This window comes from Capsicum annuum, chromosome 4 (genome assembly GCF_002878395.1).
Source record: "Capsicum annuum cultivar UCD-10X-F1 chromosome 4, UCD10Xv1.1, whole genome shotgun sequence".
Taxonomy (NCBI): domain Eukaryota; kingdom Viridiplantae; phylum Streptophyta; class Magnoliopsida; order Solanales; family Solanaceae; genus Capsicum; species Capsicum annuum.
Genome location: NC_061114.1, coordinates 211,196,069 through 211,220,505, shown reverse-complemented (window position 1 = coordinate 211,220,505; position 24,437 = coordinate 211,196,069). Strand labels below are relative to the sequence as shown.

Sequence of the window (24,437 nt, the reverse complement as noted above, 5' to 3'; positions counted from 1 at the left end):
CCCCGACGTTCCTCTTCTTCTCCATGAAATAATTTTATAATTTCTCAAATTTTACACTAACACACAGCACAACAAAAACATATTCACATTACAAGAAAAAAACTTAATTTTCTTCTTAGCTTGATAATTAGTTTCCACCATGTTCATATAAACAAAATAGCAGCAATGGGGCAGGGTGGGGTACTATGAAACGATGAAGACGCGGAGTGGGGTGGGGCTATGAAACGATGAATAATATGTTGAAAATCCAACAATTCAAATGTAGCAAACTTTCATTTTTTTCGACGAACTTTCATTTTTTCCGGCACTCTAATGGCGGAAAAGAATAAGAATAACAACAAAAAAATTTTAAATCAAATTCAAAAGTAAGAACAAGAAAGGAGAAAAAGTAGAAAAATTGGTATGAGAATTAAGTTTAGCAAAAAAAAAAAAAGAATGAAGAAGAAGAATGGTGAAGAAGATGAAATGGAGAGAAAAAAAAATGAGGCCAGGGGTATCGGATAGGGTGGGGGGTTTTGTGGGGAGGCCTTTTTTTTTTTTTTTAAATTCTGTTTTATTTTTTTAAAAAATTGGGGACCCTCTAAATGCTTTTTGTTTTATTAAAAAGTTTTTTTTGGGCCCTTTAGTGTTTTAAAAATAATGTTATTTAAAAAAATTTGGGGCCCTCAATGCCACTTGACATCTTTTTATTCGTAAATTAGTAAAAAAAATGTTCCTCACGCGCCTCCCACGTGCAGTGCCACATAGGCCAAAAAGGCCCAATTGGAATAAAATGTGGGGGGTTTAAGGGCCTGATAGGAACAGACCTTAGTTTAGGTGTCTACGTGAATTTTGACAACAAGTTTGAGTGTGTACCGATGCCTTTTACCTATATAAATAAATTGTGCACTTATATAGTGCACAATTCATTTTTTTTTTTTATAGATTGTGCACTAAATAAGTGCACAATCCATTTTAAAAATAATTGTGTACTAAATAAGTGCACAATCCATTAAAAAAAAAGAATTGTGCACTTATTCAGTGCACAATCCATAAAAAAAATGAATTGCACACTAAATAAGTGCACAATCTAAGTTTGATATTTTTTAACACCATCCAGAGGTTCGCCGTTAAATTGTAAAGTTAAATAAGTGCACAAAACCTATTTTGGTGCCTTTTTTTTATATGACATAAATTGATACTTTTTTAGTTGTAGGGTATATTTTGGTTCCAAATTCGTGTTACTGTGAGTGTATCTAAAATGCATTTTCTTTCTGATGGGGATGGATGTTTTGGGGGGTTTTTCCTTTCAATTTTATTTTATTTATTTGTATTTCTTAAAAAAAAAAAACTTTTTGTATAAATGACTGAAAATAAAATGAAAATCAAATCAAAAGGTTAATAGACTTCAAAGTACAAACAAACAAAAATAACAAATCCAGTGTGTTTTCACACAATGGGGTCTGGACTTCAAAGTACAAACATGCTTAAGAATTTTGGGTTGGGACTCGGCTAATTGGGACGGTTGGACGCTTGTATTTGGGTCTTGGGTGTGGACAATTGAGTTCGTCTGGCTGCTTCATAAAAATTAAGAATAGGGAAAAAGATCTAAAAAAAAAAAGATCTTTTTCCTAAAATTTTCTTTTCCTTCACTTAATATCATACTTATTCACTTTAGATTGTTTAGTCTATCTCATTATGGGGCCTCAACACCCATCAATGCACGGTGTTTTTCGACTCATCGTTACTTTAGATGGTGAAGATGTTGTCGACTGCGAACCAATATTGGATTATTTACATAGAGGAATGGAGAAAATTGTGGAAAACCGAACAATTATACAATATTTACCTTATGTAACACGTTGTGATTATTTAGCTACTATGTTCACAGAAGCAATAAAGGTGAAAAATGAGGTTACTCCCTCGACAAAACTAGGATAAAATTGAGCCAAAAGATCTCGATTCAAGATAAATTCACGAGGAAGTGGTATCTCTTTAGGATCTACTCCAGCATTTAGAAATTGGTTAATCGGTAAAGATATGTGTACTTGATGCCCCGACTAAGAGAGAGACCCAAGTCGTAGTAGCCCTGCCAAATAGTGATTGAGCATAGATTCTACATCTTCTCAATGTAACATTTTACTCTCTTTCAATGTAACATTTTACTCTCTTTCATTTTTGTTGGTTATCTTAATAAAAAATAAATATTCACATTAATTGATCACTTACAATTCCAATATTAACTCATATGTTCAATGAATATTATTCTAAAAGGTAAATAGTAAACTCATCATCCAATTTATGTTCAATGAATATCATTATAAAAAGTAAATAGTAAATTTATCATTTTTTAATATCCGTATAAAAGAGAATATGCCAACGACTATTCTTTTAACTAATATGTGTAATAAAAGTTATGTTCACTGTTGTATTGAAGAACTGCAATTCTCAAACGAGCCGAAGATGTTGATAAAAAAAATTAAAATGAAATCGAATTGTTAGGTCCGATTTTTCAATTATTTGGTATCTATGCCTGCCTCTATTTTATGCCATCATATAAGTTAGGAGTTAATTGATCATATTATCACTCAACTTAGAAAAATATTTCACTAGAGTCATTTATCTTATTTTCATTTCAATAATATCATTCAAATTTAGGTATTTTTCTTATAAACTAATAATTGTTAAAGTGATTTAATAGATGAGAAAAATTGACCAAAATAGTCCCTTAATTATTTTGGTGAATAGGAGCCAAGTATATGAAACAAAGAAAGTAATTTTCATCTTAAAAAATTAAAATATAATTAATTATTTATTTCCACCTTTACTCATACACATTAAATGAGGAGAGGGACGAATATGGTGAAAAAGATGGTAGTATCAAATTAATGATAATTTAGTTAAATTAACCTTTTAGTCAATGTTATACTTATAAGTGTGGAAAAAAAAATGACAAGCAAAATGAATGGGATGAAGCACTATCTTGAAATTATAAATTTTAAATTAATTTATTCCATTTGAGAGGAGTAAAATAATTTCAAGTTGAACGTAATATGGTGAGATATCACATGATTATGACAAATTTAATTTATATTATGTTTGATCGATGTTATAATAAAGTAGACGAGTTGTTTCCTCTGTCGTCACTGAAAAGATTAATCATGAAATATTTTACCTTGTACAGTGATTAATGGCTCTTTCAATCCAGCCAAATGAACTTGATTCATTCCTAACCTTGCTTCGTTGTAGCAAGATGATCAATCCGAAAGTGCTGGATAGAAGAGAAAACTTTCGCTCGCATATCAAAACCAAGCAATAATTGCTTTTTCTTGAATTATTGAATTAGCGTATCTCCATTTATCTCTCGATAACTCCAAATAGAGGAAGATTGAGGCCCATATTAAGTGCCCAATTTGTTGCCCATGTTAAGTGAAATGAAAAACAAGAAGAAGGGCAGAGGCCAAGACCTAGCATAGGTCAATCCCAAGTTATATATTTATTGGTGGTACCCCAGGAATTATAATACTTTGTATGAGTCGATCTCGATTTGTATATTTATGTTTGTATATTTATGAGGACAATATCTTAAAATTAAAATGCCTAACATGAATCATCCTGTTCTACCATTGATCAACTAGTCATTTTATCACATGTCTTACAAAGTTTATAAAGCAAGAAGAGTCAATAAAGAAAAAAATATAATGTAAATGGTTCTATAAGTATAAGTACCATTATCTATATATTTGTACCTGGTTTCACTTGAGTTCATATTTTACATATGATTACTGTATGCCTTACATATTCAGTATATTCTTTCGTATTGATGTCCTTTATGGGGAACACAGTATTTCATGCCACATGTGTAGGTACTCCAGTTAATAGATTTTCCTAATAGAAACATAAGAAACTTAGTGGTTTTGGTGAGATTCAGGCTGATTTGATGCTTTGTTGAGTTTTAGCATATATTTTGATATTATATTATAGTTCAGGGTATGACGGGGTCCTGATCTGACCTAAACTAAACCATCTATTTTTTAGAGACTTTTGTAGACTAATATTAAAGTAAAACATAGTTGTGTCTTGTCTTTTAATAATTAAGGCTTCAATAGTCAAGTTATGTACACTCATTTTGGACCTATCTACGCTAGTCTTTTATTCAGGCATCTTTTTTACACTCGTCAAAGTTATTTACTTATCATAGTTATATGTATGTTATTCACGGGTTATAGGTTAATTCTCTAAGGCCTTTAGGGTATCGCGTGTCTGTCCGACTCAATGAAATTAGAGGCATAACGATTTAATACCTACATACTTCATTTCCAAATTAGCTACCAAACATTTTCTTAAATTAAAAATAAATAAATATTATAATTTGTTTTTGACTAAAGACCTATCCACCAAGGTTGTAATTTATGGGGAAAAAATTGCCTAACGTTATTTTTATATTCATTGAAATTTTATCCTGAGACCTCATGATTCTTATTCACTTCATTGATCACTAGACCAACCGTTAATTATAAACTTTAACAATCCGATACCAATAAGTCAGTAATCTTTTTTATGTAGTTACTAATTACAATTGAATTTTGAACAGTCTCCACTAGAAATAGCTAGATCAAAATACTTCTTTCATCGTATTTTATTTATCATCTTTATCAAAAATAAATATTTCATTTATTTATCTATTTTATTAAATTAAGGACATTTTATTTTTTTTCCACATGATACCAATAAGTCAATATTTCATTTTGTGCAGTTACTAATTACAGTTGAATTTTGTACAATTCCAACGGGAATAGCTAGATCAAAATACTTTCTTCATTTTACTTTATTTGAACCTTTATCAAAAATAAATATTTCATTTACTTGTTTGTTTATCAAATTATGGGAGTTCTATGACTTGTTTTTTTTTTTTTTTCATATTAAATATCTCCATAAAACAGTAGTAATCAAATTTAGAGTGACAAACAGTGGCGAGCCTAACTTTTTTTGGCTGTGGGTGCTTTAAAGAAAAATTTTATTAAACGATGCAGCTGTCGAGATTCGATTCCAGGATGTGAGACATGAAAGTTATGCCTAAAGCCAGAACACCCAGCCATGCTTTTGTTCTCTGAGTGTTTTTTTATAATATAATTTACCATTTTTTTACTGTTTCTTATATAATTATACCTCTTCTACGTCGAGTTTAGTGGGTGCTCGAGCACCCCAAAAATGCACACGTGGGTCCATCCCTGGTGACAAACTATTAATAATAAGGATAGTTTAGCAAAAATATACATTTAAAAAATTGATTTTAAAGCGTAAGGCAGGTCAATAGAAGCCAAGTATATGAAACAAAGGAAGTAGTTTTCATTTTGGAAAATTAAAATATAACTAATTATTTGTTTCCACCTTTTCTGTACACATTAAATGGGGAGAAGGACTAATATGGTGAAAAGATGGTAGCATTAAATTAAGGTTAATTTACTTAAAAGGGAAAAATACATATGTTAGCATACCTAAGTACTAAATTACAAAAAAATAGTAACACTTTTTTCTAATTACCCTGTGTGGCATTTGTAGTGTTATTTTAAGTGGGGGACCACAATTACCGCATCTTAAAAGCAGGTTCCATTATTTACGCTTAAGACTTTCTTTTTCCTTTAATTGCTTTATACTTTACCATTTTTCATGCTTCTTATCAGTTTTTCTCTTTCAAAATTTTTCCTTCTTAACGTTTTTTCCACGATTCTTGTTTCACAATTTCAGGTAAATAATTAATTCAGTTATTGCATGTTATCAATTTCTCGATATACTTTTTTTTTTTAATTTTGTACTGTAAACAATTTCTCCATTTCATCTTAAAGGTTTTGATTTTTGTAGTTGTTAACGGAGAATCAAGGTCATCGAATTTGCTGAATTTTGTTTTGTTTGTTTTTCAGTTAAATTTGATGTTTTATGAGTTGATATAGTTGAAAAAATTAAATTTTGGATGAGAATTGGAACTGGGTTTTGTTTTGTTGCGATAAATGGAGGATAATCGGAGCGATAAATGGAGGATAATCGGAGTTGAATGAATATTGTAGATGATTTTGGGTTGATTTTTTGTTGTTGTTGGTTGAATTTTTTCGAAGATAACTGATATTTTGAAGAAAAAAGTGGTTGAAAAAAGTTTCTTCTCCAAAAGGCGAACAAATTAAAAAAAAATATGAGAAGAAAAGAAAAGCAAAAGAAATTGAAAAGTCAAACAATGTTGATGACGATGTTGAGAACTCTTTGTGCTAATGAATCTGAAGAAGACACAGAGGAAGAGGTATTTTTTCGTTGTATATGTCTTTTTATTTACTGTTATATATTTAGGGATTTCTGTAAAGTTTTATCAATTGGGGTAATATGTATTTTTTCAGTGAGTTAATATGTATTTTATGTTTCTCCTGATATGTATTTAGGAATTGCAATGTGGTAATTTGTTCTGTTAAAAATACATATGCATGTTATATGTATTTTTTGATGTGTTGGTTGTATTTTGTTGATTTATACAGTTTAAGGTGTAGTTTTAATATGTTTTGTTGTTGTTTTTTTACAGTTTTACAAGATTTTTTTTTGGTTAAATTTGAGAAACATCATTGGGTTCTCGCAGTTTTATCATTCTTCGAGAGGTGCATATTCTTATACAATTCATATGAATTCTCTGGTCACTATGCAGTTGTTCTGGCTGAGATACAAAAATTAGCTGAGATTATCCCATTGTGTCCCAAGCTTGTAATTTCTACGATAAGAAAGGTATTGATCTTCATAACCATCCAATATACAAAGATAAAAACTTGTCAGATCTTTTTGATGTGTTATTTGCAGATGAATTGGTTCAACAATCAAGTGAAAGTTTGTAAGTACTTTAAAATACATTTACCAATATCGTTTGTAGAAATTAAATTTTATTATTCAATTTTTTTTTGTAGGAACTATGGTTTGTATATGGTAACATACGCAGAGTGTTTTTCTTATGGTAAAAGAGTTCCTTTGATTGAATTCAATCCCAACACACTTCGTACATGTTATGCTGGACTATTGTGGGACTGTATATGGCATGAGAAAACAAGAAGCAAATGCTCATGGCGATGTCGAAGCACCCTTGAGGCCTGGCAGGCAAAGCCGAATAACTAGTGTCACTAAAGTTTAAGAAATATGATGATTGTTGAGTTTATTACATTGGATAGTCGACAAACTGGTGTATGGATGTTGTTTTTTTTTGTACAAACTTATTTCATGTTTTGAAGTGTTTAAATGTTACTTATTTTGAAGTGAATGAAAGTAATTCATTTCTGTTGTATAAGTTGAATATGTTTTCAACAATTTTGTGCTATGTGTTTTACTCCAGTGTTCAATAATATTGGTTGCAGTGCGATTGACCTCTGAAATACATATACAGTCTTGAAATTTTCAATACAAATACATATGCACTTACCTTCATATATATTCTAATTTGTGTTCATTTACTTTCAAAATACATATGCGATGAATTCAACTTTAAGTTTGTGAATTGAATGAAAGAAATTCATTTAAGTATTTTATGAAGTTTTATTTTTTTTGCTGTGAGATTTAGAGATTAAAAATACATATACAGTGTTCAGATTTTGCATTAAATAAATACATATGCAGAATATATCATATGTATTTATCCTTTGTTCAATAGTTTCAAAATAAATATGAGGTGATTCAAACTAACTAATTTAGAAAAATGCACCAAATTAATTTATTTTAAAATTTTATTAAAATCATATGAAACTGCATTAAAAATACATATGCAATATACATCATATTTATTTTAATTTTTCTTCATTCTAAAACTAACATTCATATGAGGTTAACCAAAGTCACTAAATTTGTACTAAAAATACATATACAGTGTTCAAAATACATATGATATGTAGATTCAAAATACATAAGCAGTGTTCAGATTTTGCATTATATACAAATGCAACATTCATATTAAACAGTGCTTGGATCGCAAATGCTAAGTAAATGTTTAGAACCATAAAAATGAGTTCATTATTATAAAAAGTGCAGAAGAAAGTATTAAAAAACAATACAGAAGAAAAAATGTATCATTTATGATATTTTCTACAAGAATGTCTGTTGTGACCCTTAGCCCCACATCCAGTGCATGAGTTGATGTTCTTCTTTCCAAACATATCTTGACCCGATTTTCCACGATCCTTCTTTGCAGGAGGTCTTCCAGGAGGGCATTTGTACTTTGGTGGCAGTACAATTGTTATAGACGTCTCGTTCATCTGAGAGCATACCTAATTTGTATTTTGATATGGGTCAATAGAATTTCATCACATTCAACAACTAAATTCGATCATTCATTGATCTAGGATTTCAGAAAATAATTGAATAAAATTCAAATAGAAATTTGTTTAAATTATGTTCATAATTGAAATTCTACAAAGTTTCACAATTTGTTCAAAAAATACATTAAAATAAAATTTGTTTGATGTAAAATACAAACACAACAAAAGTTTTCAACCAAATACAGAAACTACTAAATCGAACAGAAGTAAAACACGTATAACATATATTTTCACATATACAGTTATATTCTGAAATTCCGACAAACAAATCAAAAATACATATGCAGTGTTAACACTAAGCATAGCAAAAATACATATGCAGTTTTAACATTAAACACAAAAAAATACATCTGGGAGCATACCTAATTTGTATTTTGATATGTGTCAATAGAATTTCATCACATTCAACAGCTGAATTCGATCATTCATTGATCTAGGATTTCAGAAAATAATTGAATAAAATTCAAATCAAAATTTGTTTAAATTATGTTCATAATCGAAATTCTAGAAAGCTTCAAAATCTATTCAATTGTTAAACCGATCAAAATAATAACAAACGATTGTCAAATAAATAGTCGAACAGTGAAATTTTAATATCTGAAACAACTTCTAAACTGAAATTTGGCAACAAATAGTTGAATTCTGAAGGTTTTTGTTATATATGTTGAATTTACTCCTTCATTGCTTATAACTCGAAATTCGTTTAGAAATTATTCATACAAAATTTAACGGCGACAACAAAAAACTAGATAGGAGCATCAGTAAATAAATCTACGATGCATCACAAATTGAGTAATTGAAAAAAACGATCGGCAAAAACAAAATATACTTAAAAAAAAAAATACGGTAATACCTGAAACAACACTTAAGCACTAATTCATAGAAGATAATTAAATTTCAAAGTGTTACCGAGAACAAGATAATGTTGATAGTTGAACTTTACGATTTTTTTTTTGAATATCAACAAGTACAATTGAATTTGATTGTTCAATTACACCGAATTTGAAGCTTCAACAAAAATTTGAATTGATTTTTTTTTTTAAGGATCATGCGTTTAGCGACTGGAAAATTGAATTGATTTTTTTTTTTTTTTTGAAGAAGAATCACGCATATAGCGAATGGATAATACAATTTTTTTTTTTTGAATTTGAATAGGGTTGTTGGAAGGGAACGGAAAAAGGGTGATTAGTGAGCTTTTAATGAGATTGTAATCTTTAATTGTTAATTTATGAAATTATTACCATATTTAGATCAGATAATTAATGCAGTAAAAACAATTGTATTTGTATTTTTATAGCAACACTTTGCAAAAATACATATCAAAAGTTTCTATAATATGCAATTATGAAAGTATTGATATGAATCTCATAATTAAAGGGTTAAGTATGTTATTTCTGAATTTTGCCCTATTTAAAATAGCCTTTTAGTTAATGTACTTAAAGAATGTGCAATGATTAATGACATTATTTTTAGTTGTCGTTTATGCGAATTAAAATATTTTAAAATTATAATTTTTGAATTAATTTTTTTTATCTGAGAGGTGACGTAAAATAATCACAAGTTGAATGTAATCAAGTGGAATATCACATGAATAGGTTTCAAATTTAAATTATCTTGTGTTTTGATTCCAAAATAAATTTATATTATCAGTCAAACATAATAAAGTAGACGAGTTGCTTCTCCTGTCGTCACTGAAAAATTTAATCATGAAATATCTCACCTTGCACAGTGATTGATGGCTCTTTCAATCCAGCCAAATGAACTCGATTCATTCCTAGCCTTGTTTTGTTGCTGCAAGATGATCAGTCCGAAAATGGTGAATCGAAGAAAAACCTTCACTCAAATATCAATACTAAGTAATAATTTTTTTTTTTTTTTTTTGATTAATCGAACGAGCGTATCTCCATTCCCCTCTCTCGATAACTCCAAGGAGAGAAAGCCTAAATTTTCCAATTTGAAACGGAGGGAATAATATTCTCAAATCTTTTTAAATTTGAACTTAATTTGACCAATACCCAATGGGTCTCCCCACTTAGTAGTTTTTACCTTGTATGTTTTCACATCATAGCTACTCTATCTATATACTTTGGAACACTTGATAAATGTGTCTTCATTAGCTACAGTGCTGTATCTTTGCCCTAAACACCTAAACCCTTTTACACTCTCAAATGGCTAACAATCATTCCGATGAAGAAGAAGAATCCGGCGAAGAGATGGAAGTTTCTTCGCCGGGATCCGAATCAGAATACGAATCTGAGCCCGAACCCGAACCCGAACCCGAACCCGAACCACAGAAAAAACCACCAGTCGCTGCTGCAAAGAAGCCGCCACCACCTCAAGATTCTTCTTCTTCTGAAGAAGAAGAATCCGAGTCTGAGTCTGAACCCGACCCGGATCCGGTAACCCAGAAACCCAACCTGCTTGTTAAACCCATTGCTTCCAAACCCATGGATGTCCCGAAAAAATCCTCCCCGAAACCTAGATCCAAATCAGATGCTAGCGCCAAGCTCGTTTCTCCGAAGAAGTCGAGTTCCACTGTCGGGGCGAAACGGGCAGCGGGTGAAGGTGAAGCAAAGGAATCGAAGAAGTCTAAGAAGAAACAAGAGAAGGAGGTTGAAACTCCAGTGAAGAAACCGGTGAATGAGGATGTGAAACGGCAGTTGTTTCAGAGATTATGGAGTGAAGATGACGAGGTTGCTATTTTGAAAGGGATGAGTGATTACAGGTCGAAGAAAAAAGCTGACCCGGTTGCTGATTTGGGTGCGTTTCATGAGTCTATTAAGAAGTCTTTGCACGTTGATGTGTCGAAGGCGCAGTTGCAGGATAAGATTAGGAGGTTGAAGAAGAAGTATATGAACAATGCTGGGAAGGAGAAGGGGAAAGAGAGGGTTTTAACGAAGGCCCACGAGCAGAAAGTGTATGAATTGTCGAAGAAGATTTGGGGTAAGGAGAAAAGTGATAAGGGGGATCAAGTTGAGGTTGTTAAAGTGGATAATGTAGCTGCAAGTAAGGGGCGCCAAGATGGTGGGGTTAAAGATAATGGGGTTTTGTTTGAAGTGAAGGAAGAGAAACCGAGCGCGGAGGTGGAGAAGGACGTGGAGGTTAAGCGTAATTTGAATTTGATTCCGTGTGTGGAAAATGTTGCTGGCTTGGAGAAGTGGCTTGAAGAGAATTCCGGGGTGCTTAGCGTGGAGAAGAGGAATGCGATGAAGGAAAAGTGGGAAGCTTTGAAGGCAGCTGAGGCTGACTTGTGCTTGAGGAGGGTAAAGCTAATTGCCGAGCAGATGGAGCTGGTGCTCGAAGCTGTGAGGGATTCTGGGACTGAGACCTAGAAAGAGTTAACTAGTTTATGATTGACTTCCTTTTTAGGTTTGTTTTTGCGTGCAGTTCTGTGAATTGCTCATTTTGTGTAGTTTAATTAGCTCATTGTCTCTACATCAGCATATTTATCTAAATTGGAGCTTGTTATGTATGATTTGCTATTCGGATAGAAACTATATTTGTCTTGCGCTCTCTAGTAGTCACAGATGCTTATTTTAGCCTTTGAATGTTTGCCTGTTAAGTTTGCTGATTCATGGGTTAACAGAATCATAGTTGGTGTTAGTCGGGCTTCTATGTTGAGGCTGTCATTTATGTTGGTATGTGAGGATATATGGATTAGGTTTGGGTGAGCGTCCTTCTTTGATCAGCTTATGTACATAAGTTTTATAAGGTTGAATTCCTGTATGTATCTTTATGTGATGCAATATGGACACAAACATATTGGTTTCCTTGTATGCTGTCATTTATGATGGTATGCTATATTTGACCAACCTTGAAAATATAAGTGGATAATTCCCCATGGTCTCCCCACTTAATGATGTTACCTTTTTTATTTTCATCATAGTTATATCCTTTGAACTTGATAAGTTTTGTCTTTAAAAGAAAATAGAGAGGGGGAGGCGGCTACACACTCTTTTGCCCTAAATGCCTGAAGTCTTTACACTATCAAATGGCTAAGGATCACTTCAACGACGATGAAGAATTCGGTGAAGATTTGGAAGTTTCTTCACCAGGAAAAATAGATACCGAATCAGAATCCGGTGAAGAGATGGAAGTTTCTTCACCAGGAAACATAACCGAATCAGAATCCAAATCTGAACCTGAACAGCCACCAGTCGCCACTCCAAACAAGCCACAACCTCAAGATTCCTCTTCTTCTACAGAGGAGGAATTCTACACCGACTCCGAACCCGATCTGGATCCAAAAACCCAGAAACCAAACTCAGTTGTAAAACCCATATCATCAAAGCCCATGGATGACCCAAAAAAACCTAGATCTGAAGCAGATAAAGGTCAAGTTGAAGTTGTTAAAGTGGAGAATGTAGCAGCTACTAAGGGGAAAAAAGATGGTGGAGGTAAAGATAATTGGGTTTTGGTTAAAGTGAAGGAAGAGAAACAGAACGTGGAGGTGGAAAAGGCAGTGGAGTTTGCTCCTAATTTGGGTCTGATTTTGTGTGTGGAAAGTGTTGCTGCTTTAGAGAAATGGCTGGAAGTTTCTTCACCAGGAAACATAGATACTGAATCAGAATCCAAATCTGAACCTGAACAACCACCGGTCGCCACTCCAAAAAAGCCACAACCTCAAGATTCCTCTTCTTCTACAGAAAAGGAATTCGACTCCGACTCTGAACCTGATCTGAATCCAAAAACCCAGAAACCAAACTCAGTTGTAAAACCCATATTATCAAAGCCCATGGATGACCCCAAAAAACCTAGATCCGAAGCAGATAAAGGTCAAGTTGAAGTTGTTAAAGTGGAGAATGTAGCAGCTACTAAGGGGAAAAAAGACAGTGGAGGTAAAGATAATTGGGTTTTGGTTGTAGTGAAGGAAGAGAAACAGAACGCCGAGGTGGAGAAGGCGGTGGAGTTTTCTCCTAATTTGAGTCTGATTTTGTGTGCGGAAAGTGTTGCTGCTTTAGAGAAGTGGCTGGAAGTTTCTTTACCAGGAAACATAGATACCGAATCAGAATCCGGCGAAGAGATGGAAGTTTCTTCACCGGGAAATGTAGCAGCTACTAAGGGGAAAAATGACAGTGGAGGTAGAGATAATGGGGTTTTGGTTGAAGTGAAGGAAGAGAAACTGAGCGCGGAGGTGGAGAAGGCCGTGGAGGTTAAGCGTAATTTGAATTTGATTCCTTGTGTTGAAAATGTTGCTGGCTTGGAGAAGTGGCTTGAAGAGAATTCTGGGGTGCTTAGCGTGGAGAAGAGGAATGAGATGAAGGAAAAGTGGGAAGCTTTGAAGGTAGCTGAGGCTGACTTGTGCTTGAGGAGAGTGAATCTAATTGCTGAGCAGGTGGAGCTGGTGCGCGAAACTGTGAGAGATTCTGGGATTGAGATCTTGAAAGAGTAAACTAGTTTATGACGAACTTCATTTTTAGGTTTGTTTCTGCTTGCAGTTCTGTGAATTGCTCATTTTGTGTAGTTTAATTAGCTCATTGTCTCTATAATCGGCATATTATCTAAATTGGAGCTTGTTATGGATGATTTGCTATTTGGATAGAAACTATATTTGTCTCGCACTCTCTAGTAGTCACAAATGCTTATTTTAGCCTTTGAATGTTTGCCTGTTATGTGTGCTGATTCACGGGTTAGCAAAATCATAGTTGGTGTTACTCATGCTTCTATTTTGGGGCTGTCATTTATGTTGGTATGTGAGGATATATTAATTAGATTTGAGTGAACGTCCTCCTTTGATAACCTAATGTACCGAAGTTTTATTGAAGGTTGAATTCCGGTGTGCATCTTTCTGTGATGCAATATGGACACAAGTATATTTGTTTCCTACTTCGTTGTATCTGTCATTTATGATGGTATGCTTTAGTTGCTCCGATGTTCGTTACTCGATTCGAGGGAGCTTCTTTGCCTCTTTGAGATAGGGGTAAGGTACACTCTATCCTCCGCTCCCCAGACTCCAGTTTTGGGACTACACTGGGCTTCTTGTTATTTATGTTGGTTTGTGAAGACATATGAATTAGCTTTGAGTGAACTTCTTTCTTGGATCAGCTTATGTACACAAGTTTTATTTAAGGTTGAATTCCGGTATGCATCTTCCTGTGATGGGATATGGCAACAACCATATTGGTTTCCTTTTATGACTAGGGATGTCAAACAAGAACAACGATTGAGTAGTTGGATGTGGTTCCTTTCTCAGCATCTCAAGCAATGGTTTAATTAGTTGGATGTAGTTCTTTTCTCCTCACATCAATTTCTTCAAATAATATTTTCTTCAAAACCTTTTAATCTACTTCTAGATCGGTAGAGTTCTTAGAAGATAGTGTCCTTTACTTTAGAAGAGGATGTCTTGAGAAGTATACTTTTGTGAAGACACTTCACAGTAATCATAAGTGGTAGAGTACCGGAAGGTTGAGGTTAGGAGCTTGTCTAAAATGTCATTGGAATGTAAACAATGATTTTGATCGATAAATGCTATTCTGGTTTATTGCTTTGTTTTTAGGAACTTAAAGGATTCTAGCTTTGAGAGCAATAAAGTCCGATGTGCATTTGGCTAGTTGAGTGGATAGGTTTGTTCCTGCTTTGTCACTCTGAAGTTCTTGATGGAAGGAGTTCTTTATATGTTGCAACTGCAACCTGGAAGTTCTTTCATTTTTGTTATTTCCGAGACAATGATATAGATAAGTAGATCTTGATGAATGGCAGGTGCTGGAATTTTGATGTTGTGCTGTCATTATGTTTGAACTTATCATTTCAATGTCTTGCTCCATAAACTTGGTTATCGTTACTGAGGCTGCTACTACTGAGTTCTTGGGATTGTTGCTGAGACTTTTAGTTTAAAACCGATGATATGGTGGAATTGACTTTGGAGTGATAGTCTACGGTTCCTTCATTGTTAACTTCATTCAATAATATTATGATATCAACCCACTATTAAGTAGCCATACAAGAATACATGGTGCCCTTTAGGAAGATTGATACAAAATTAACGATGTGGAGGAGTTCGACTCTGTTTTAAAATGTCATTGACCTTGTATTCATTGACCTCAATGCTAATGGTGATTCTCACAGAAAGAGTAAACTAGTTTATGATGAACTTCCTTTTTAGGTTGTAGTTTTGTTAATTGCTCATTTTTTTGTAGTTTTAATTAGCTCATTTGTCTTTAAGTAGCATATTTATCTAGATTGGAGGTTGTTGTGTAATTTGACATTTGGATATAAACTATATTTGTCTTGTGCTGTCTAGTAGCCACAGCTGCTTGTTTAGCAGTTGAATGTTTGCTGATTCATGGGTTAACAGAATCATAGTTGGTGTTACTCCAGGGCTTCTATTGTAGTGCTGTCATTTATGTTGGTATGCTTTAGTTGCTCTGGTGTTCGTTACTCGAGCCAAAGGTATTTTGGAAACAATATCTCTGCCTCCTCGAGGTAGGGAGTGAAGTCTCTGGACACTCTACCCTTCCCAGACCACTCTTTTGGGACTATACTGGGCTGCTTCTTCTTGTTGTTTTTTTGGTATGTGAGGATATATGAATTAGCTTCGAGTGAACTTCCTTCGTGGATCAGCTATCTACAGAAGTTCGATTAGGTTGAATTCCGGTATGCATCTCTCTGTTATGCAATATGGCAACAAACATATTGGTTTCCTTGTATGATTAGGGATGCCAAATAAGAGCACTGTTTAGAGCAGTTGGATGTAGCTCTCTTCTCAGCCCTTCTCAAGGAATACTTTAGTTGGATGCAGTGCTTTCCTCGCATCAATTTCTTCACTTTATATTTTCTACAATAACTTTTAATCTGCTTCTAGATCTGTAGAGTTTCTTAGAAGATAGTGTCCTTTATTTGAGGATGTCTGTAAAAATGTAAAAATGTACTTTTGTGAAGACACTCACAATAATAATAAGTGGCGGAGCAAACGGACGGTTGAGGTTAGGGGTTGTCTAAAAAAAGTCCTTGTAATTTAAACGATGATTTTTGATCGATAAATGCTACTGGGTTTTTACTGGTTTGTTTTAGGAATTTTAAGGATTCCAGCTCTGAGAGCATAAGTCAGATGTACTTTTGGCTAGTTCAGGGGATAGGATTGTTCCTGCTTTGTCACTCTGAAGTTTTTGATGGAAGAGTTCTTTATCTTGAGCAACTGCAACCTGGAAGTTCTTCCATTTTGGTTGTTTCCGAGACAAGGATATAGATTGAGTAGATCTATGAATGTTAGGTGTTGGAACTTTGTTGCTGTATCGTTATGTTTGGATTTTTCATTTCAATGTCGTGCTCCATTAGATTGATAATCATTACTGCTGCTGCCACTACTACTGAGTTATTTGAATTGTTGCTGAGACTTGTATAGCATAAAACCAATGATATGGTGGAATTGAGTTTGGAGTGACATGGTCTCTGCTTCCTTTATTATTCAATAATATTCTGATATCTACCCACTATTAAGTTGCCATTGGAATACTTGGTGCCCTTTAGGAAGATTGATTCAAAATTAACGATCTGGCGGAGTTTTGACTGTTTTTAAGTGACATGGACCTCAATGCTAATGGTGTTAAGGTTCAACGAATGAATTAAAGCTATGATGATAGAGATTGATGGTCGTCTCTCTCCCCTCTGTAAATTTGAATATTACACTCTTTATGCGAAACTTCTACCTGCACCTTCTTCCTTCAATTGCTGGCCCCTGATGTGAATTCTAGTTTGTAAATGCAGAAGTGGAATGCCTCCATAAAGCCTGGTATCTTGAGTTCCTTCTGTTTGCGCTCCTTACGTAGTGTTATCTATTCTCTCTTCCACTCTGTACATACATATATGCATGTATAGTCAGATTATAACCTTTACTTTCATCTGTATCATCAGACAGTATCCCAAATTTCTTCTTGTTTTTCTGCTGGTTGCATCATCTCCATTTGGACATCTTTCTCTCTGGTTATAATATACAGTCCCCGTTCTCTATCTCCCTATATTGATTAGGAGTTCCTGCTTCTGGCTTTTGGTAATTCTTAATCATTTTGGCTCCTTGATCGCCCTTGAGCTTTGCCTCGAAGGGCTGCAATCTTGGTTCATGCCACACATTGGTCCGCCAAGTCTTCAAACATTTCATGGCTCGGCTCGTTCTTTGAGCCCTGCTTCTCCCCTTCCCTATGGAGTATAGCCTGGCATCGAATTCGTTTACTCCTAATCAATTATGAACACCCGATCAAGGAAATTATCCAAAGTAAAAACTTTAACCAAGCGCTTAAACAATTTAACGTATCACTATCCTATCTATTCTTCTACTCAAAAGGTCAAGATTGTTGTTTTTTCCATGCTTTATTGTTTGATAACCCAATATAAGCCCGTCAGCACGTGAATCATGATGCTTCTCTGCTCGTTGCATTAGTTCTATTAGGTCTTTAATGGATAGCAAATAAATGAATTGATACGAGGACAACGTCAAAAGTATAAAATAAGTAGCCTCCCCCCACCCCTCCCCCCTCCCCCTCCCCCTCTTTTTTTTTTTGAAAAAATAATTTAGTGATAACCTAGGGTCTGCCATCGTTGAGTTCGGAACCAAAATATGCCATGAAACTAAAAAAAGTACCAAAAAATGCTATGTATTAAAAATGTTACCATAATAATATGTATTATTTTTAACGGAAGTTCAGAAACGGAGTTAAAATTGTTGAAAAGTACATTACTCTCTTTTTTAGGAGTTGTGAATTTTTTTTTTTACACAACTCGCTTAAAAAGAGAGTTATTTAATAGAAGTTACATAACTCTCTTTTTAAGTGAGTGATGTATTTTTTTTTACATATCTCACTCAAAAAGAGAATAAAATACATAGCTCTCTTTTATAAGCCTACAACACTTGAAAAAAACTAGACGACGATGGTTCAATTATTTCTCATAATTAATATAAGCACATTATTAATCCCACATATAATAACCTGTCCTTCTTTTTCATTATGGTCCGTTTCTTTCCTTTTTATTTCTAAAAATGAATCCGAATAATATAGGGGTGAAACTCGACAAATCATGAGGAAAATGTGTTATTCACATTTCATTTGATAGTTAGGGACGAATTGAAAGTTAAACATTGAAAATTCTAAAGATTCTCGGGGGTAGGGGGAGGGAGATAGAAATGTGAAAGTATCGATGCAAATTCATAGAGTCATTTGATTAATCACGTATCATATTCCGTCGTGTATTCAGTTTGTATATACCTAGTTGAGGTTATAACTTTTTTATCGTCACCCATGGAGAAAAGGCTACTGAATTTTTGCAATAAAAAAATTACAAGTTCAAGTTAATACTTCCATCCAAATAACACTATTTTATGATATACAAGTTTCTATTTTTATATACTACCGTATATCTAACATTTTATTTAAATGTGATTTGCATTAGCAAATCTATAAATGACTAAAATTGAAGTCAAAATTCTGAAACAATTTGAAATTTATGATTATTTCAAAATTTTATTCTTATTAAAATTACATACTGAGTTACATATTATTTTCACTATAAGCAAAGGCCAACTCATTTTTATAAGTCTACAACATATGAAAAAAACTAGACGACGATAGTTCTATTCTACAAGGCCTTTGCTATGCATTTTGTTCTCTTGTTTAGTGAGTTATGTAAAAAAAATGCATAACTCACTTAAAAAGAGAGTTGTGTACTTTTCTAAAATCTTAACTCATTTTTAAACTTTCGTTAAAAATAATATATATAACTCTCTTAAAAAAAGATTTAAGCATATTATGGTAACATTTTAAATACATGACATATTTTGGTATTTTTTTTAATTTCACAGCATATTTTGGTTCCGGACTTGCCATCGTTAAGGTGGCAAACGCCAAACAAGAAGGAAAAGACAAACTAACCATCATTGCGACCCAATAAGGTACATGGCGATATTACCAAAGCAAGTTCTACCACTGGCAAAAGCTCAAATTTGAAATGCAAGTTTCCAATCTTTGGGTTAAAACAATAAGCTTAATCGTGAAGAAGACAATGGCTATAGCTTAGGGGTCTGCAGGTGCTGCATGGAAGGAGCTAAATAGAGGGATGAAAAAATAAGCATTATTTGTGTGAAATTAATGATCAGTTTGCATCATTTATAAAAATGTGAGCAGGTTCCACTAGATGATTCATCACAGATAAACTTACAGGAGATCGATGCATAAAATTGTATTTAGGAAGAAGATAACTCAAGAAGTGATGATCCAAAATAACTTTGTTTTAAGAGCGAACTCATTGAAGGCTTGAGCTAGATCCAATAAGCATGCCAAATTTTATTCATAACAAAAATGGAACCCCCATTCATTTGAGAATTTCAGATGCAAGGATGAGAACAGTTGGGCATCACAATTTATAATGGTCCGGGAAAGGTTCCATTCTCTCTCTGTTCATTCCATTTGTCAATCTGCAGCCATAATCAAAAGCAACAAACAACACATGAAGCTGACACCTTGAAAGGATTAACTCATATATACAAAAAAAAATTACCACCATAAAGTTAATGAGTTACGAAGATATCACATGTTAGCCACAAAACAGTATCAAGAACTGATTTGGTAAGAACACAACACAACTGGTCTTTCTTTCAGCTAGTCTTTATTAGCCAATATTTTAGTTGAACATTACATCAGCCACACTAAAAATTGCTTTGTACCCCAAAAGATGTCCACACTTAACCATTTGATCCTGGCTGATCTGATTTGTGCTTTGATCACAGCTGTAAACTTTTCAACACTGCAAATCTATATCATGTCCATCACGATCACTACCCAGGAGGACACACAAATTCTAGCTTTAACTAGGTGGCAGCAAGAAGTGTGTTTACCACAAGATAGTATACAGGAGAAGGGATTTTCATTATTTAGTAGATACTTCCTTTGTGAAAAAGATGTGGAAACAACCAAGTGACCAATCATATACTGTTTCTTTGTGTCTTTAGATCTGAACGTCTTCTTCAAGTAATATCTACAAATCGATATTGTGGAAGGTGAGGCTGGGGTTAGGACGTCATTCTGCTGACATATTACCTGACTACCTCCCAACATTTTTTTAACAAGAATGGCATTTTGGGCCTCCTTGGATGGCCATAGGGATTTCAAATCCACAAGCGCAAGTCTTTTCCTACAGTTAAAGCAAAACTTTTGAAAAAGCAAACTCAAATGCCAATGAATGTAAGATTTCCATTTCATGCTGCTATGAAAAAATGTCCAAGAGTTTCATCTCCAATCATGCACCCAGATTCTAGCACAGCTTCGCTCCCTTTGATATCAAGGACAGAAGAATATCCATCTTCCCACTTACCGAGGAATAATGACAGCAGAGTTTATAACTCCTTCCCCTATTTGGATTTTGCAACTGTCTGTGACAAGTGTCAATCACCCCTTCCTTTCTTCCTTAGATTCACTTGTTTTGTTGTCTCTAATTCACAATAGACATCTCTTTTGCTCAATTTTAGCATAAATCATTTGTCTCTCGTATTTTTCCTTACATTGGTTACTCGCTCCTTCCCTACCTACCAACCTACCTACCTAACGCAATGAGAAAGATTGACCAATCCCATAATATGCTATTTCATATGAATATGCCCTCTAACTTGAACTTCCTGACTTCCCAGGGTTTACTACCAAGGATAAATCAACTTTACCATACCCCCTCTTGTATTAACTAGGAGTATTGTTTTGCTTTCGCATGTTTGCAGTGGTTTTGCCGTAAATTCACAGAACTTCAGCATATACTGATGTCATTCCTTTTCCTAGAGTGTATTGGAATCACACACACACAGAGAGAGAGGCTTCGGTAAACGTTATCCTTTTCCATTTTTTTATTTTTACTTTGAAATTTAAATAATACAAATCTAATATTAATATGGGAAGAGCATTTAAAAATAAATGTATTTTGCACAAAATAATCATGTGATTCTCTGCATTATACAATTCCTCTATCACTTGTTCATAAACCAAATGACTCAGTGAATATAATTTCTATCAGTTTCAAATTCTTAGGTCCAATCCACATTATTCCTGAATCTATCCATTCACATACCAAATAGAAATTCCGTCTCATTAGTGGATGTCTACTACGTAATTTGTCATATACTTGACAAAAGCTTAGTAAAACATGGGAATCAAGATGACTTGGCATACTACCAAAAGCATATAAATATGATCAAAAGCTTTAAAACATACCCATTCACCAGGACAAAGGGAACGGTAGTACTTGGAAAACTTGCCACACTCAGGTGCACCTTCACCCTTTGCAGCTGTGCACCTGAAATACAAACGAATGGTACATAAGTGAAACTTCCTTATTTGATAAAAATACAAAACACACAGAAGATACACAAAAGAGGAATGGCTAGTATATAGCTGTGTTACTGACCGATGATATTCGACATATCTTGTAAAGCAGTGTCTCGTCTGATTTGTAGTAGGAAAGCGGAAGTCAGCGGGTGCTGTCTCAAGCTGATTGCCAATCATAACATAAACAACCGAAAACAGTCAATGCATATGCTCTTGGCTAGTAGTAAGAAGTCCAGGTTGATGGTTAAATAGATCTAACCTTAATCTCAGGGGTTTCAACAGCAGATTCTTGATCTCCTGAGCTCTCATCTTCAGGACTTTCGTTGCTTTCATCACTAGAAGCCTCCACAGCAGGAGAGGCTTCAGCTGGTTCAGCTACAGCTTCACTGCTTTCCTCGGGTGCAGGGGCAACTTCGGTGCTCTCAACCACTGGATTCTCCTCAGTTTTGGAAATAACTTCTTCAGCTGGAGCAGCTGAAGGAGTCTTAACCTCAGCATCTTTCACCGGTTTTGCAGTCGTGGGGGATTTCTCTTCGTTCTCTTTCAGTAAGTATTGCTGCAAATTCAGGGACAAAGTTTGTCAGTTGTAGCAAAAAACTCTATTAAAGGCAACGAAAATCTCAATGCAAAATAGTAATACAAAGACTGCTATTATGGCCTGAAATTTTTAGATAAGAAAGTCAACGACGTTACTATAGTATTAAATCCTCGAGAAACATGTCAATAAGGAAGAGTTAAATAAATTATAAGCTCACAACTAGGTGAAAAATAAATGTTACAACACATTCCTCCGCTTGATGATCAACGTAGAGTGCTGATTCAACAAAACAGCTGACGCGAGGGGCAAGCAATTCTAAGAAGGTGTGCACTTTGGAGGGTGAGCTGCCAAGGGAACCATGTGAGAGAGATCACAATTTCGAATCTAAACAAAAGATAGAAAAACAAAAAATGGATAAAGATGGGTTCTTTGTCTATTTGTTACTAGGACGCTTCCCTGCTACGCTTCAGCTCTCTTTTTTGTCCTTTCTAAGGTGCAACAATTCTAGCAGTAGATGATTCCATAGTATGCTTATTATGAAAACACCAATCAGTGTGTACCTCTTTACACAATAAGAACAGACGTCACCCCCCACCCCATCCTATGCCCCAGCAGAGAGCAGGCTCTCTTTAAGCACAATCCTGTCCATTCAGTAATGCTTTACTTCAGGACTTGACTTTAACAGTAATTCAATTGCTTCTGATCAAATTTTCCTTTCGTGAAGAAACTCTAAGCAAAAGTAAACAATTCACAACCATATTATGGAAATTTAACTCACGATATGCTCAAACACATTGGTTACACACAGAGCTTAACTCCTTACACCTTTCCAATTGACAACCATACGATGGAAATTTACTTGTCTTTGCATTTCTGTACATTCACTTGGCTGTTTCTCTCAATAAACAAACGAAGGAATCTAGTTTTCTCATAAACCCAACACACACATAGGCTAGTCGACTTTTCCCCTCTTTACTACAATAACCTCAAATTCCATTGACTAAATTTCTTTTAAATCAGAATTACTCATTGTAAAATCTCAGATAGGAAATGGAATAACTGATAGTTGAGGTGTGTTTTGATAAATAGCTGGTAAGTTCATTTCTAGAGCTCGAAAAATCGGGTTACTGTGTCTAGTTCATTTCTAGAGCTCGAAAAATCGGGTTACTGTGTCTTTTGATCATTAAATCAATTTCTTTCTCCAAAACTGTTGAGCTAACTACCTGTACAACAGTATCCGGAAATGTATTTCTTTCCTATTTTCTGTTAATACCGTTTAATGACAGTTAGTGGTAATCAAGTAATTAGTTAGTCGGTTAGTTAGTTAGATAGTTAGAGATGAGCTGTCAACAGCTGGAATTAGTTCGATGTAGTCTATAAACATTCATCCATGTACAGATTTTGTGATTATCAATGAAATTAGAGAAAAGCTTCCACAAAATATCTTCTCTCTCTTCTCTTTTGCTCAATCTTAACAAAAACTAATTCCTTTGTACAATTAAGAAATAATTAAACTTCTCATTGTCAGAACTAAAATCAAACTGAAGATCAAGCTCATACGATAAACGTTTTTCCAGATTCAAAACTTCATAACAAATGCAAATACATCATCACAATTATTTCGAAAAACAAATTATGAACAAAAATAGCATAAAAATAGATCCTCACTTAAAATCACAAAACTTCATAAGGTATACAATACATCACAAACACTTCAAAAGGCCAAATATGAACAAAAATAGCATAAAATAGATCCTCAATTAAAATCACAAAACTTCATAAGGTTAAACAAATACATCACAGGCACTTCAAAAAAACCAAATATGAACAAAGATAACATAAAATAGACCATAATTAGTATCACAAACTTCGTAACAAATACAAACACATCGTCACATGTATTTCAAAATCTAATTACGAACAATGAGAGCATAAAATAGATCCTCAATTAAAAAGAAAATTTTTAAAAAAGAAGAAGTAAACTAAATAGGAAGAGGAGTAAGTAATTGGAGATTTACGTCAGATAAAGAAGGAGGAATTGGTGATTCGACAGCGGCCATTGCTGAATTCAGCTGCGACGGCGGACGATGAGCCAAAGCTTAGTAGACAAAAATGAATTTTCAGTTGGTTGAGTATTGAGAGGAAATGGAGAAGCATCTGATCTGCCGCCGTTGGAAAAAAAGGCTCGCATCTCGAGGCGTGTAAGCCCATTGGGCTTGAAGTTTGTGTTATTATTGGCTGTATGACTTCTCACTCGAGTTGATCTCTTTGAAATTGAGGAAATTACATCTG

General features: G+C 34.1%; 2 protein-coding genes and 1 long non-coding RNA gene across 3 annotated transcripts; 2 read left to right on the top strand and 1 right to left on the bottom strand.

Annotated features, from left to right (window-relative positions):
* Positions 1–5,662: 5,662 nt before the first annotated feature.
* On the top strand, positions 5,663–7,310 carry LOC107869515. The gene is made up of 4 exons (XR_001673834.2): positions 5,663–5,727; positions 5,901–6,271; positions 6,665–6,741; positions 6,918–7,310. It is a non-coding gene; the product is annotated as an uncharacterized LOC107869515 (long non-coding RNA).
* A 3,020-nt stretch (positions 7,311–10,330) lies between these two features.
* LOC107868687 (titin) lies at positions 10,331–13,719 on the top strand. The gene is made up of 3 exons (XM_047411686.1): positions 10,331–11,640; positions 11,899–11,950; positions 12,244–13,719. The coding sequence occupies exons 1-3, from the start codon at positions 10,481–10,483 to the stop codon at positions 13,702–13,704; spliced, it is 2,673 nt and encodes an 890-aa protein (XP_047267642.1). The 5' UTR covers positions 10,331–10,480; the 3' UTR covers positions 13,705–13,719.
* Positions 13,720–19,348: 5,629 nt separating this feature from the next.
* LOC107867452 (cytochrome c oxidase subunit 6b-1) lies at positions 19,349–24,437 on the bottom strand. Its single transcript, XM_016713704.2, has 5 exons — positions 24,164–24,437; positions 21,867–22,163; positions 21,687–21,769; positions 21,494–21,575; positions 19,349–19,713 (listed from the first exon to the last, which is right to left on the bottom strand). Exons 1-5 carry the CDS (start codon positions 24,203–24,205, stop codon positions 19,660–19,662), a joined length of 558 nt encoding a protein of 185 aa, XP_016569190.1. The 5' UTR covers positions 24,206–24,437; the 3' UTR covers positions 19,349–19,659.

Excerpts from the sequence above, each read along its gene's own strand:
- LOC107867452 (XM_016713704.2), bottom strand. The coding sequence starts at position 24,205 with ATGGCCGCTGTCGAATCACCAATTCCTCCTTCTTTATCTGAC. Across the intron at positions 21,576-21,686 it reads AGATATGTCGAATATCATCG|GTGCACAGCTGCAAAGGGTG; the intron begins GTCAGTAACACA and ends TTTGTATTTCAG. Across the intron at positions 19,714-21,493 it reads CCCTTTGTCCTGGTGAATGG|ATTGACAAATGGAATGAACA; the intron begins GTATGTTTTAAA and ends TTATGGCTGCAG.
- LOC107868687 (XM_047411686.1), top strand. The coding sequence starts at position 10,481 with ATGGCTAACAATCATTCCGATGAAGAAGAAGAATCCGGCGAAGAGATG. Across the intron at positions 11,641-11,898 it reads AGGGATTCTGGGACTGAGAC|AATCATAGTTGGTGTTAGTC; the intron begins CTAGAAAGAGTT and ends ATGGGTTAACAG. Across the intron at positions 11,951-12,243 it reads TGAGGCTGTCATTTATGTTG|AGAGGGGGAGGCGGCTACAC; the intron begins GTATGTGAGGAT and ends AAAAGAAAATAG.